Genomic DNA, 11,335 nt, shown 5'->3' with positions numbered 1-11,335 from the left:
AAAAACCTGGTATTTGGACAGGGGCGTGTAGACTTTCTATATCCACTGTATTTTCCCCACCACTAAGCTTACACTACATGACCCTGTCACGCTTCAGAACTGTCTGCGTTCCCTCCCCACCACCCAGTCCATGCTGTCTCTCCCTTCTTCGTGTCTTTGTATAGCTAGCAGATGTGCACTTGACCGCAAACTCTTGCAGGAGCACGCTCTCGACACACCGCAGCTGTTCTGTCAACATGCCAAGCTCTGACGAAGCTGCGCCGGCACCTTGCCAGCTTATCAAAGCGGACGCTGGCAAGTGGTGAGTTTTGATGACTACGGGAAGTGTTCATACAAATGCATCCTCATTGCTACATTTGCTTAGTCTTTTGTGAGTTGTGAGTAACCATTTTTATCATTCCATCACATCCTTGGTCATGGTTTTCAATCATGATTGTTTCTGCATGCAAACCAAAGTACATTCTTCTATTAAAGAGTAGCTAAATAAATTCATTCATGTATTCATCCCGCGAGGGAAACTAAATTGTAGATGGAGCAGTATTCAAACATATACAGTTTGTGTAACCCATCTCACAGTGGAGAGTTGTTTTTTTCGAGTAAATTCATCGTGAATCCAAAGCGTATGATAGATGTATTAAAGAGTATCCCGTCCTTTCAAACTTGCATTGACTGTGAATTTAATAATCCATACTCACTTGTTTATGCTGGGCTGTTATGTAACAAATATGTCTTGAGAGGTATTAAAAGGTTTAAAATAGCCTTTGACGTGCATGACCTGCCCCGCGCATTTGAGGCTGCCGGTTCGTGTTACAGTACATGAGCATATGGGGCTGGAGACATTTATTGCATGTGCACGTGCTCAGGTGATTAGTGGCGTACAGTTAACTCACGCGTAATCACTTAACACACATAAAAAGTACAGTGGGACCACTGGAATAATCCTTGATACAGATTTAGGTTCATTTTAGAGAGGATCCGATGCAAATTCAACTGAACATTTTTGGTGCTTTTTGTATTATGCGTTATGATAGAGTGACACATACATGTTGCATAAATGATCTAAAATGTGATTAGGATGTAATCTGGATTTGTGTTTCAGTATCAGAGAGAAGGGCACATTGAAGTGCAAAGACCTTGTAGACGCCTTCCATGCCTGTGCAAAGACTCTGTCTGAAGGATCGTGACACATGTGGGTAGAACCATTTGTATAATATGGAAGTTAAGTTAAAAAAAAAGTGGTGGCTGGCTTGAATCCAAAGTAAAGTGCATTCATGCAAAAATTTGAACTCGTGAACTCGTACCGAACTAAAAATGTGCTCTACGTGAGCAAAACTCTAGTCTTAATCTTCATCATATTATTGAATATTTGTTGTTGTTAAAGCGTAAGTCAACCCAAACATATTTTTTTTCAAGAATATGTTCCCAGCAGACCCACTAGTTGAAACACGGCATTCTGATTAATTTTGCGTTTGTGGAATATAAATTAAGCATCAAAATGCACTCGTTTTTAGTCATCTCGGGGGCGGCCATTTTGTCTTCTGTCGACTGAAAATGACATCACAACTGCTCACAACGACCAATCACGGCTCAGATTCAGAAAACAAGTCAGCCGTGATTGAAAAAAATATGTTTGGGTTGACTTCCGCTTTAAATAAGATGAATAAACATTAGTGTCTTTTATTTTTATTCTTTACATTTTCCACATTTAATTTAATGTTTTTTTTTTTTTTTTTCAGTTTTAAATCGTGTTTTTTTTCCCTAACAGTTTCCAGGAGGAGGTGGACTGAACCATCTGAAAAACTGGAGAGGAGGAGACATGTCTATACAATGAACTTGTCAATGCCAGCCCTGTTTTGTGAAAAAAATATTGTATTTCATTATAGACAAACTGTCAATTAAAATAAACTTGAATAATTTAAACGACACACTTCCTGTTTTGTGTTCATTGAGTGTGCCAGTATGTGACTTGATGTAGTGTCGAAACGTGCAAAAACAATGTAACTTGATGATAAAACGTTTTTAAAGATTTATATTGTTCTGTCTTTTCAGGTTCAAATCTGAAGGTATGAATACATTCAAAGTTGCACGGATCCTTGTGTGAATTTCCATTTGTGTGATTAAGGTAAATTTAAGCATCTTTCTACTCTAACGCCATGGTTTTTGCAGTCCAAAAATTGCCATGGTTGATGTAGTCACACACAAAAAAGGCGGTGTTGGTATGAGAGCGCTATAAAATATGATAATTGTCTCTTGCCTGTTTCTATTTCAGCAGCATGGCTGAGGCAAATCCTCCTGGCTGTACGAGAATCGCCTAGCTTGGCACAGTTGAAATTAAGCTTTGGGGAATTATCCGCCCACACAAAACATTTCAAGTTGAGATCTTAGCAGTCCTTCACTTTCTCGATGATTCATCAAATGTCCTACATTTGTTTTGTTTTTTAATAATACAGCAGAAGCTTTCACTTTGTACTTGATTCTCAACTATTGTAGCGTCTTCAGTTTCACATCCGCTCACTTTGTGCATTACATTTACTTTCCTTTAGGTATGTCATAGGGCTCGCACTCAATTCTCCATCAAAATGGGGCTTGAACTTTTCATCATCTACTCACTTGTCAAATCAATGGTAGTCAATCACTTTTGTCGCTGGATCTGTACAATTCCTTTGACATTTTTTTTTTGTTGATACCCAGAGGTTGATATTCCACGGTAGTTTCAGCAAAGTTCCTGAAGCCCAAGGAAACAAGTCAGCTCAAGGCTGCGGCGGGTCCCCACGACTCCACGCCAAACAATTGACACCTCGTCGGTCAGACCTTGTTGGTTGACCTGATTGGTTGTTCTTCCTTGGGCACTATTGTTTATTAAAAATCAAATTAGAGGTACAAGATGGAGACAGAGAGGGCTAAAAAAAATTACAAATCATTTTACAAATGTAATACTATTAGGTTTATACAGAATTTTAACAAATGTGACAAAAAAGGGACTGTTTTTTTATGTACACAACATTCCCATGAGTTTGAATGCGATTGGTTAATTCTCAACACAGCCACATTCCGTTACAAAAGGGCGTGCTCACTTGTGGAACCGCATTATTTTTTTAATTTTGCACTTGACAAATAATACTCCACACTGTCAGCCTCTTAAAATAATGGCAAGAGTCATATTTGGACAAGAATATTTTTTTGGGTGAGGCTGACAATATATTGAAAAACCCCAAACTAATACTCAATCTTATAAAAACGAAACTTAAACAACGCATTTTAAGAACAAATTAAAAAAATACAACTGCTTTTAAAAATCGTTAAAACTGAATTGAAAAACAAATCCAAAACGTTTAACCCTGGCCTGTACACATTAAAGGCCACATCAATATATATCTTTTTATATCCACTGTATTATTCTTTTTTGCATTGTCACTCTTAAGCAGATGTGCAACCCCTCAGCATCGTCATCTCCCATTGGCCGCCTGCGGGGGCTGTTTCTGGCCTGGATGCAGGAGGAGGAGGGCGGGGCGGAGGAGGGGAGACGCAAGGATGGAGAAGGACCCGGATGCTGATGCGAGCGATGCGAAGGAAGAGAGGGAGAAAGAGAGAGAAGAAAAAATATCGATTTACGGCAAGAAAAACGAAGGGAGTGTATTACAACGGGGCCTATAAACCCTGCAGCAACGATCACCAACAGCTAAAGAGGCAACTTGGGGAGGTAGCGCTAAACAGGGGATACTTGTGGCCCTTTTTTGCACCTGCTTCGGAGATGCTGCTGCTGTGATATCGGTTGCCTCATCGCAGGGATGTAGAAGCGCTGGGCGAAGGGAAGACAGGACAGACGAGGGAAGGACTTCGAAACGACGCCGGAATGCTTGTTTTGACGCGCTGCATTTTCCCGTCGACAGAATGAGGCGTCCGTTGGAGCAGTGTAACAAGCGTTTATTGGTGGCCGTCGAGTCGAGTTGGTGGGGCTTATTTTGACAGGACGGCCGCTGGGTCAAGGCGCCGAAGCTAAAGCTACAAGCTAGCCTCGCTGCTGTGTGGGAGAGCGGCGGCGGGGCTACATTTAGCATGTCGGTGCACCTGTGAGGCCTGACAGCGAGAGAAACAACATTCAAATTCACACCCACATTTGACGCTTGGTTGGGGACCTTCAATGTATTTTTTCACACTGGTCTTTGAATAGCCGTATATAGCTATCGTCAAATATGCAAATAAGCTAATGTTTTGTGCTTGAATTCACTTGTTTGTCATGTTTATTGCTTTTATTCAGCACTACTGAGCTGTTTTGTAAAAAAGAAAAGAAAAACGACAAGGAATTACTAACTAGTCAGGTTTAAATGGAGGCTTTCACTCATTCCCCTCCTTATGTGCTGAGTATCTTCAAATGTGAGTGCTGTGTATGCCACAATAACACTTGGATAAACTGTAGAATATTACAGTAATTGCAATAATCGCAGTACGTGTAGTCTAGTGTTCCTCAAGTAAGAGCACTATGAGTAAGGAACTGTCTTTGAGTCAGTCCGCTCAGTATGTCGGGCCCTATCGGCTGGAAAAAACACTGGGAAAGGGACAGACAGGTGAGTAGAAGATAATGAAATGTTCACATCATAATTTGATGTAGTATTAACTTTGCAAAAAAAATGTCCTCGTGCCTTCTTCTTTTAGGACTGGTCAAGCTGGGCGTCCACTGCATCACTGGTCAGAAGGTCGCCATCAAAATTGTCAACAGAGAGAAACTGTCTGAGTCAGTGTTAATGAAGGTACGCTGACTTCCTGCTCAATTTCAAAAATATTTTCCCCGTAGAAAATAATGTCAAGGGGCACAAGGCAGACCAATGGTTTGCACAATGCCTCGTAGTTCTGAGGTCTGCAGTATAAAACTCAGCTCAGACTTTTCCTCACTGCAGCGTACAGTATTTACCACCGGTTGTAATATTTTGATTAGGCTTCATGAGATGGGTACTTCAATATTATCCAGTACTGTTCAGTTGTACAATTCATTTTCAACTCATGGCTGTTATTTCTTCTCTGTCTGAACAGGTTGAGAGGGAGATCGCCATCCTCAAACTCATAGAGCATCCGCACGTGTTGAAGCTGCACGATGTATACGAAAATAACAAGTACCTGTGAGTTCCGGACCTTGCGAACACTTATGCTAATATATTCTGTGAGGCTGACACATACATTGTATGCTCACTACACACTTTTACCATACAAGACTGATTGGCTCCCATTAGTTTACAAAGGTGTACCAATTTATTTTAGTTGTTGAGGCCAGATCTCTGTTCATCTATAGATACCTGGTATTGGAACATGTGTCAGGAGGAGAGCTCTTTGACTACCTGGTGAAGAAAGGCCGCCTGACTCCCAAAGAAGCCAGAAAGTTCTTCAGGCAGATAATTTCAGCATTGGATTTCTGCCACAGTCACTCCATCTGGTTGGTTCTTAAATCCAAGTGCTCATTCTTGCACACTTCGGTTTGAGGCATTTGTACAGTTGATCAATTATGCCGTATTTCCTTTGACAGTGTCCTGTAGACACTCAATGAACAGTGTGTGCGTTATTTCAGAAAAAAAAAAAATCTGCAAATGAAAATACTATAATGCAGTTGTTCTCAATTTTTCCACACCATGTACCACTTAAAAAAAACTTTAAAAAAAAACAGTACTTAAATAAGGGTTTTAAAATGTCCATTCCAAAGAGAACACACCTTGCTGGAGGAGGGAGTAAGAATATTATCTTGTATTATTTATTTGTGTATATCTCTCTGTAAATGCCTGGTATAACGGCAGTTGAGTAGATAAACGGCCCTTTGGCCACTGTATGAGGAAGTGCGGTAGCTGTACTGTATTTATATTTGAGTAATAATTCATACCGAGATGGCACTTCTTAAAAACTACACACTCCTAAATAAATTGGAAACCATTTCATGATCATCACTTATGCATTGATGCAGCCACAGAGACCTGAAGCCTGAGAACCTGCTGCTGGATGAGAAGAACAACATTCGTATCGCTGACTTTGGTATGGCATCACTCCAGGTGGGTGACAGCCTGTTAGAGACCAGCTGTGGGTGAGTGCTTGTGTGTTCAATTTGCCTACAAACACATCATATGGCTTTTTTATTTTTATTTTATTTTTTTAGATTAGCTGTGTCACATTAACACTGTTTCACTGCAGAGTCCTCGAAATTGCCAGTCGTATGAATGCATGTAACACAATTATTTGCTTATTTTAGATCACCGCATTATGCGTGCCCTGAAGTCATACGGGTAAGTGGCCACGTTTCATAATATATATACTTTATCGTTATATGAGCCAGATGATGTTTGTTTTCACAGTAAATGTTGATTTTTCCGGAACATGGGATTCTGTCTTTGGTAGGGGGAGAAGTATGATGGAAGGAGAGCAGATGTGTGGAGCTGTGGGGTCATTCTTTTTGCTCTGCTGGTGGTAAGTACTTATGCCTGACTAGGATGATGACTCTTTGTCCTTCTTATTGACCATTTGCTTTTTGTACCTGCCACTCTTTTGCTCTCTGTCCTCGCCAGGGCGCCCTGCCGTTCGACCATGACAATTTACGCCAGCTCCTGGAAAAAGTGAAGAGCGGCGTGTTCCACATGCCGCACTTCATCCCCCCAGACTGCCAGTCCCTACTAAAGGGCATGATTGAGGTCAACCCAGAAAAGCGTCTCACGGTATGGACGGCGCTCACGCCGACGTCCACATTTTGTACATGCGCGCTATGGACTCAAGTACTTTCACTGGCACCTATCAGCTCTGTGCAAAAAACGACGACTTCAGTCCACATAGTGCAGTCATTCCCAACCACTAAGTTACTGCACATTAGTACTTCAACATTTTTCAAATGAGCTTGATTTGGCCAAAACTTCAATTCACTTCCTGCGAAATCAGCTTTGTGTTGAACGGAACAGCCCCAGATTTGAGAGTTAATTGAAATAAAACTTTTCTAATGCCTTTTTATAGCACAATTAATGATGCTGCATATTTTTATTTTTTTACTTTATTTGAATGATGAAACAGTGAGTGGAGCCGTGCATACTTGCGCTTCGGCATTCGCAGATGGACCTATTCACAGATTTTTTTCTTCTTGAAATTATTTTGTTTTGATGTTTTTATTATTTATTTTTTAGGGAGTGAGGATCCAACCCCAAAACACATATTGGATGTTTTTGTGTTTTTTTTGAAGATTCTTTGAGGGTTTAAAAAAAGAAAAGGAAATCCAATATATTTCAATGGTCAATTATACGCAGATTTTTGCTATTTATATTAATAGCGGGAGTCCACCGTCTAATCAAATGAGTAAGACATAAAGCTCAGTATTTCACTAAAAAACGACCTTCCTTCTTGTCTGTCCTACAGCTGGAGACCATTCAGAAACATGCCTGGTATCTGTGAGTATATGTTCACACATCTGTGGAGTACAATGCTATATCACATTTAGTCACCTTTATTACACATAAAGTACGATGTGTGTGCGTGTCTGCAGGGGTGGCCGTAATGAGCCTTGTCCTGAGCAGCCTCCTCCTAGAAGAGTGTGTGTGAGGCGAATCTTATCCCTGACTGAGCTGGACCCAGATGTGTTGGACAGCATGCACTCACTGGGCTGTTTTAGAGACCGCGTCAAGCTCACGCGAGATTTGCAATGTGAAGAGTAAGCCTTTTTTCTCCCCAAAGTTCTAAAAATGATAAATGTGTTTCTCATAGTCCCATCGGACCTTATGTATTGTTTTAGGATGCTTCTTGGTATGTGTGGCACATGGACAAATGGAACCAGCTGGCCTTTCTTTGGCCTGGTCCAAACTGATAAGTTGGTTTTCATTTAGACTGCTTATTTAAAAAAAAATGTTTTTTTTTTACAACCTACTTGAGCCAAGGCCGTAACTCATGGTTTATGGTCGATTCCATTTTAGGGTGCATTGTTTACAAGCGCCAGCTATCTTGCTAATTTGTGGTTTTAATTTGCAGTCATGTTCTATAGGATTGAGGAATTTTTATAGATGAAGGAAAGTACGTTAATAGAACGCTTCAAGCTGGCACAAGAAAACGCTGACCGCCAAGCGGTCTAACATAATAGCTAATAAAAAGAAGCTGTCGACTTGGACAGAAACAAGGGAAGCCGTAAATGACTTTTTGGACTTGGGCAGCTATTCCAAAAAGTGGAAAAGAAATTGAAAGACCTTTGTTTTAAAGAAGTCAAACCAATGACGTTCCCTCCTTTGAAAAGACAGACTTTGTGAAAACAGGGCTGGCATTAAAAGTCTTTTCAGGTGATATGTGTGATGGCACAAGTGCTGGTGCTATTTGTGTCTTCTGAGTCAAATTGCGTTTAAAATACGCTCCCAGGCCGCATGACAAAAATTCACACTTCACTGTTGGACTTTGAGTTGGGCCTTTCTAATCCTTTCTACCTTTTCTTCCCCTACATCAACTCCTCGTCCACTTTGACATCCCTCAGGGAAAACCAGGAAAAGATGATTTACTACCTGCTGTTGGACAGGAAAGAGCGCTACCCCAGCTACGAGGACGAGGACTTGCCTCAGCGCAACGATGCTGGTCAGTCCATAGGTGGCAGCGTAGCTTCACTCAAGGGAAGCTGAAGTCACAGCTTCTATTTTAAAACATAAACGTCAAATTGTTCAGTGCTCAACTCCCTAAATTTCCGATGGCCGGTGTGCAGATCCTCCCCGGAAACGCGTGGACTCACCCATGCTGACGCGCCACGGTCGCTGCCGCCCAGAGAGGAAGAGCCTGGAGGTGCTGAGCGTCACAGAGCAGGGCTCTCCCACGCCTCCTCGCCGGGCTCTGGACGCTGCACACAGCCAGAGGTGCATTGATATCAAACTCGCTGAAGACTGTTTGTGGACTGTGATGATAACGTTGATGAGTGACATTTTGCTGATGTTGACATTTCTCAGGTCTCGCTCAGTGAGCGGCGCTTCCACCGGTCTCTCCTCCAGCCCTCTCAGTAGTCCCAGGGTAAGACTCAGCTGTTGCTGCTGTAGTTACCGGCAATGGCTGAACAACACAGTATCACTAACCATGATTACAAATTGAATATTTGACTTGTATTGATATAATATACTCATTGGCATTGTTAAAGTCAACAGCTCATTTGTTTTACGGACAAAAAAGAACAGTAAGTTGGTTTGTTTTGTAGTCGGCTTGGTCGTAAATTCGTAAAGATGTTCTATGAAATAACAGTCTCAAACCGCCAGTCATAACTCCCACAAACATCCTTTTTATCCATCTCCTCTAATCATTTCTTAACATTACCACAAATCAAGCTCCTCAGAGTAAACCTCACGCGGCAGGTTTGTGTGAGATTTTCACTTTTCTATTGTCCTCATGTCACTTCTCTTCCACATCCTGCATGAGCAACGTGTGTGCACAATAACAAATGTGTATAAGTAGGAAGGAAAGTAATGTAATCATTGCACTTGTGTCTTGTTGTCACAGCGTTTAATGAGCCCTTTCGCTGTAAGTTCTGACTGTTTCGGCACACCTAGGCTTTCACTGGACACGTTCACTACTCACAAGATGCAGTCTTGTCATGAAGCATGATATTCATTTCCATCCTTCTTTCTCCATGTTCCATCCCTTCTCTTTCTTGTTTTCCATTTGCCCCACCCAAACAAACCCCCACCCCGCCCCCCAGTCCTATCAAAGCCCCATTTTCACTTTCAGCCAATCAGACGTCACCTCCGCTGCCGCTACCCCCCAAACAAAGGAGCCCAAACAGGGAAGCGCCACGACACCTCGCTCAGCACGGGCTCACGACAAGCCCAAAGCTCCCCAAAATCCAAAGACCCAGACCCTGCCCACCAAGGGACCCGCCGAACGGCTTCACCTCCAGCCCATCAAATCCCTGCCTCTGCACAACCCATCCTCCTGCTCGCCCTCTTCCTCTCCGCTGCTCTCACCCATTCCCCGTTTCTTCTTCCCTTCGTCCTCTGTCCTAAAGTCCGTGACTAAGAGCTTGTACCCAAACTCTGCCCACTCTGTGCCACAGGTCACTCCCCAGGGCTCTCCGTTGCCCACGCCCTTGGGCACCCCTGTCCACCACCCTCACCACCCCTCCTCTACCCCGCCCTCCTCCTCCTCGTCCTCATCCTCCTCGCGTGCAGAGGGAGGGGGCGGGGTGGGCTCTCTGTCGCTCACCCCGCCCTCCAGCCCTGGAGGGGGAAGCGGGATTGCGGCCAGCAGCTCTGCCCATTGGAGGACTCGCCTCAATTCTTTTAAGAACAACCTGTTGGGCTCACCTCGGTTCCATCGTCGCAAACTGCAAGGTGAGCAGCTGTTGAGGTTGATATTTATCTAAGTGCACTAATATCTGCACAGGTAGAGTATCAAATTGCTTTCGTCAATGGAATGTAGGTGACGTGAGCAATTTGCATTTTACCGGCTAAAAGAACCACCAGACTTACCAAGTAGTTGTCTCTTCTAGTTCCGACATCAGAGGACATGTCCAGTCTAACACCAGAATCCAGCCCTGAGTAAGTCATCATTTGTGCATTAAGAAAAAGTCCCATGAACTCCAAAGGCTCGCCTCTTGAACGTCTTCTTCCGGCCTTGCGCCACCACAGGCTGGCTAAGAAGTCCTGGTTTGGGAACTTTATTGGCCTGGAGAAAGAGGAGCAGATCTTTGTAGTGATCAGAGACAAACCTCTGAGTTCTGTCAAAGCCGACATCGTCCACGCCTTCCTGTCTGTAAGTATCCGATGCGCTCTGTCTGCCATGCATCTCAAAGGTCACAGGCTTGTTTTCAGGGAGCATGTTCAAACTCAGACTCTCTCGATGTATGTTCTTCATTTCTGTCTTTATCTCTGTGTCCTCTTTATTTCAGTTCTGCTCACTGGTGGCACATTGATGACTCACTTTGCTTTTGCCCGTGGCTCACTCTTTCTCTCCTCTCCACACCCTCACCCTCACCTTTTGTCTCCCCCGCACTCACGTCGGCCCCCCGTACCTCTCCCGCCTCGTAAGTCTGTCGGTCTCTCTGCTTCTTCTCTGTCTTCCCACCGCGCAGATCCCGTCGCTCAGTCACAGCGTCATCTCCCAGACAAGCTTCAGGGCCGAATACAAGTCCTCCGGCGGCCCTTCCGTCTTCCAGAAGCCCGTCAAGTTCCAGGTGGATATTGCCTTCTCCGAGGGCGAGAGGGAGCGGGACAGGGAGAGGACCGAGAGGGACGGCAGGAGGGAGACGGGAATCTACAGCGTGACGTTCACCCTCATATCAGGCAAGTTGGTGGTACAAAGTGTTGCGTCCATTTGTTGACGTGGAAAAGGCATCTGCAGTTAACTGCAACAGCCGTTATTTGAGGAA

The 11,335-nt window shown here is 43.5% G+C and overlaps 1 protein-coding gene across 7 annotated transcripts in view; it reads left to right on the top strand.

Annotated features, from left to right (window-relative positions):
• The window catches only part of brsk1a (BR serine/threonine kinase 1a), a 36,988-nt gene that overhangs the window by 21,043 nt on the left and 4,610 nt on the right, over positions 1–11,335 (top strand). For 5 of the 7 annotated variants that reach the window (XR_015082581.1, XR_015082580.1, XM_086016691.1 and 2 more), the window contains 17 exons: positions 2,050–4,565; positions 4,654–4,748; positions 5,029–5,114; positions 5,285–5,425; positions 5,945–6,061; positions 6,227–6,260; positions 6,373–6,441; positions 6,540–6,686; positions 7,372–7,403; positions 7,499–7,663; positions 8,468–8,565; positions 8,690–8,837; positions 8,928–8,988; positions 9,668–10,298; positions 10,457–10,505; positions 10,596–10,719; positions 11,039–11,249. Coding sequence is in view for 5 of the 7 variants with exons in the window: in XM_086016691.1 (XP_085872817.1) it covers positions 4,481–4,565; positions 4,654–4,748; positions 5,029–5,114; positions 5,285–5,425; positions 5,945–6,061; positions 6,227–6,260; positions 6,373–6,441; positions 6,540–6,686; positions 7,372–7,403; positions 7,499–7,663; positions 8,468–8,565; positions 8,690–8,837; positions 8,928–8,988; positions 9,668–10,298; positions 10,457–10,505; positions 10,596–10,719; positions 11,039–11,249 (2,293 nt within the window). In the remaining 2 variants the exon portion in view is untranslated. Of the gene's footprint in view, positions 1–2,049; positions 4,566–4,653; positions 4,749–5,028; positions 5,115–5,284; positions 5,426–5,944; positions 6,062–6,226; positions 6,261–6,372; positions 6,442–6,539; positions 6,687–7,371; positions 7,404–7,498; positions 7,664–8,467; positions 8,566–8,689; positions 8,838–8,927; positions 8,989–9,667; positions 10,299–10,456; positions 10,506–10,595; positions 10,720–10,855; positions 11,003–11,038; positions 11,250–11,335 lie in introns of those variants that run through there. The other 2 variants (XM_086016693.1, XM_086016694.1) reach the window with 2 other exon arrangements.

Source organism: Filicampus tigris, chromosome 19 (assembly GCF_054856515.1).
Source record: "Filicampus tigris isolate MCC_2025a chromosome 19, RoL_Ftig_1.0, whole genome shotgun sequence".
Classification (NCBI taxonomy): Eukaryota; Metazoa; Chordata; class Actinopteri; order Syngnathiformes; family Syngnathidae; genus Filicampus; species Filicampus tigris.
The sequence above is the reverse complement of the archived record's forward strand: the minus strand, read 5'-3'. Positions and strand labels throughout refer to the sequence as shown.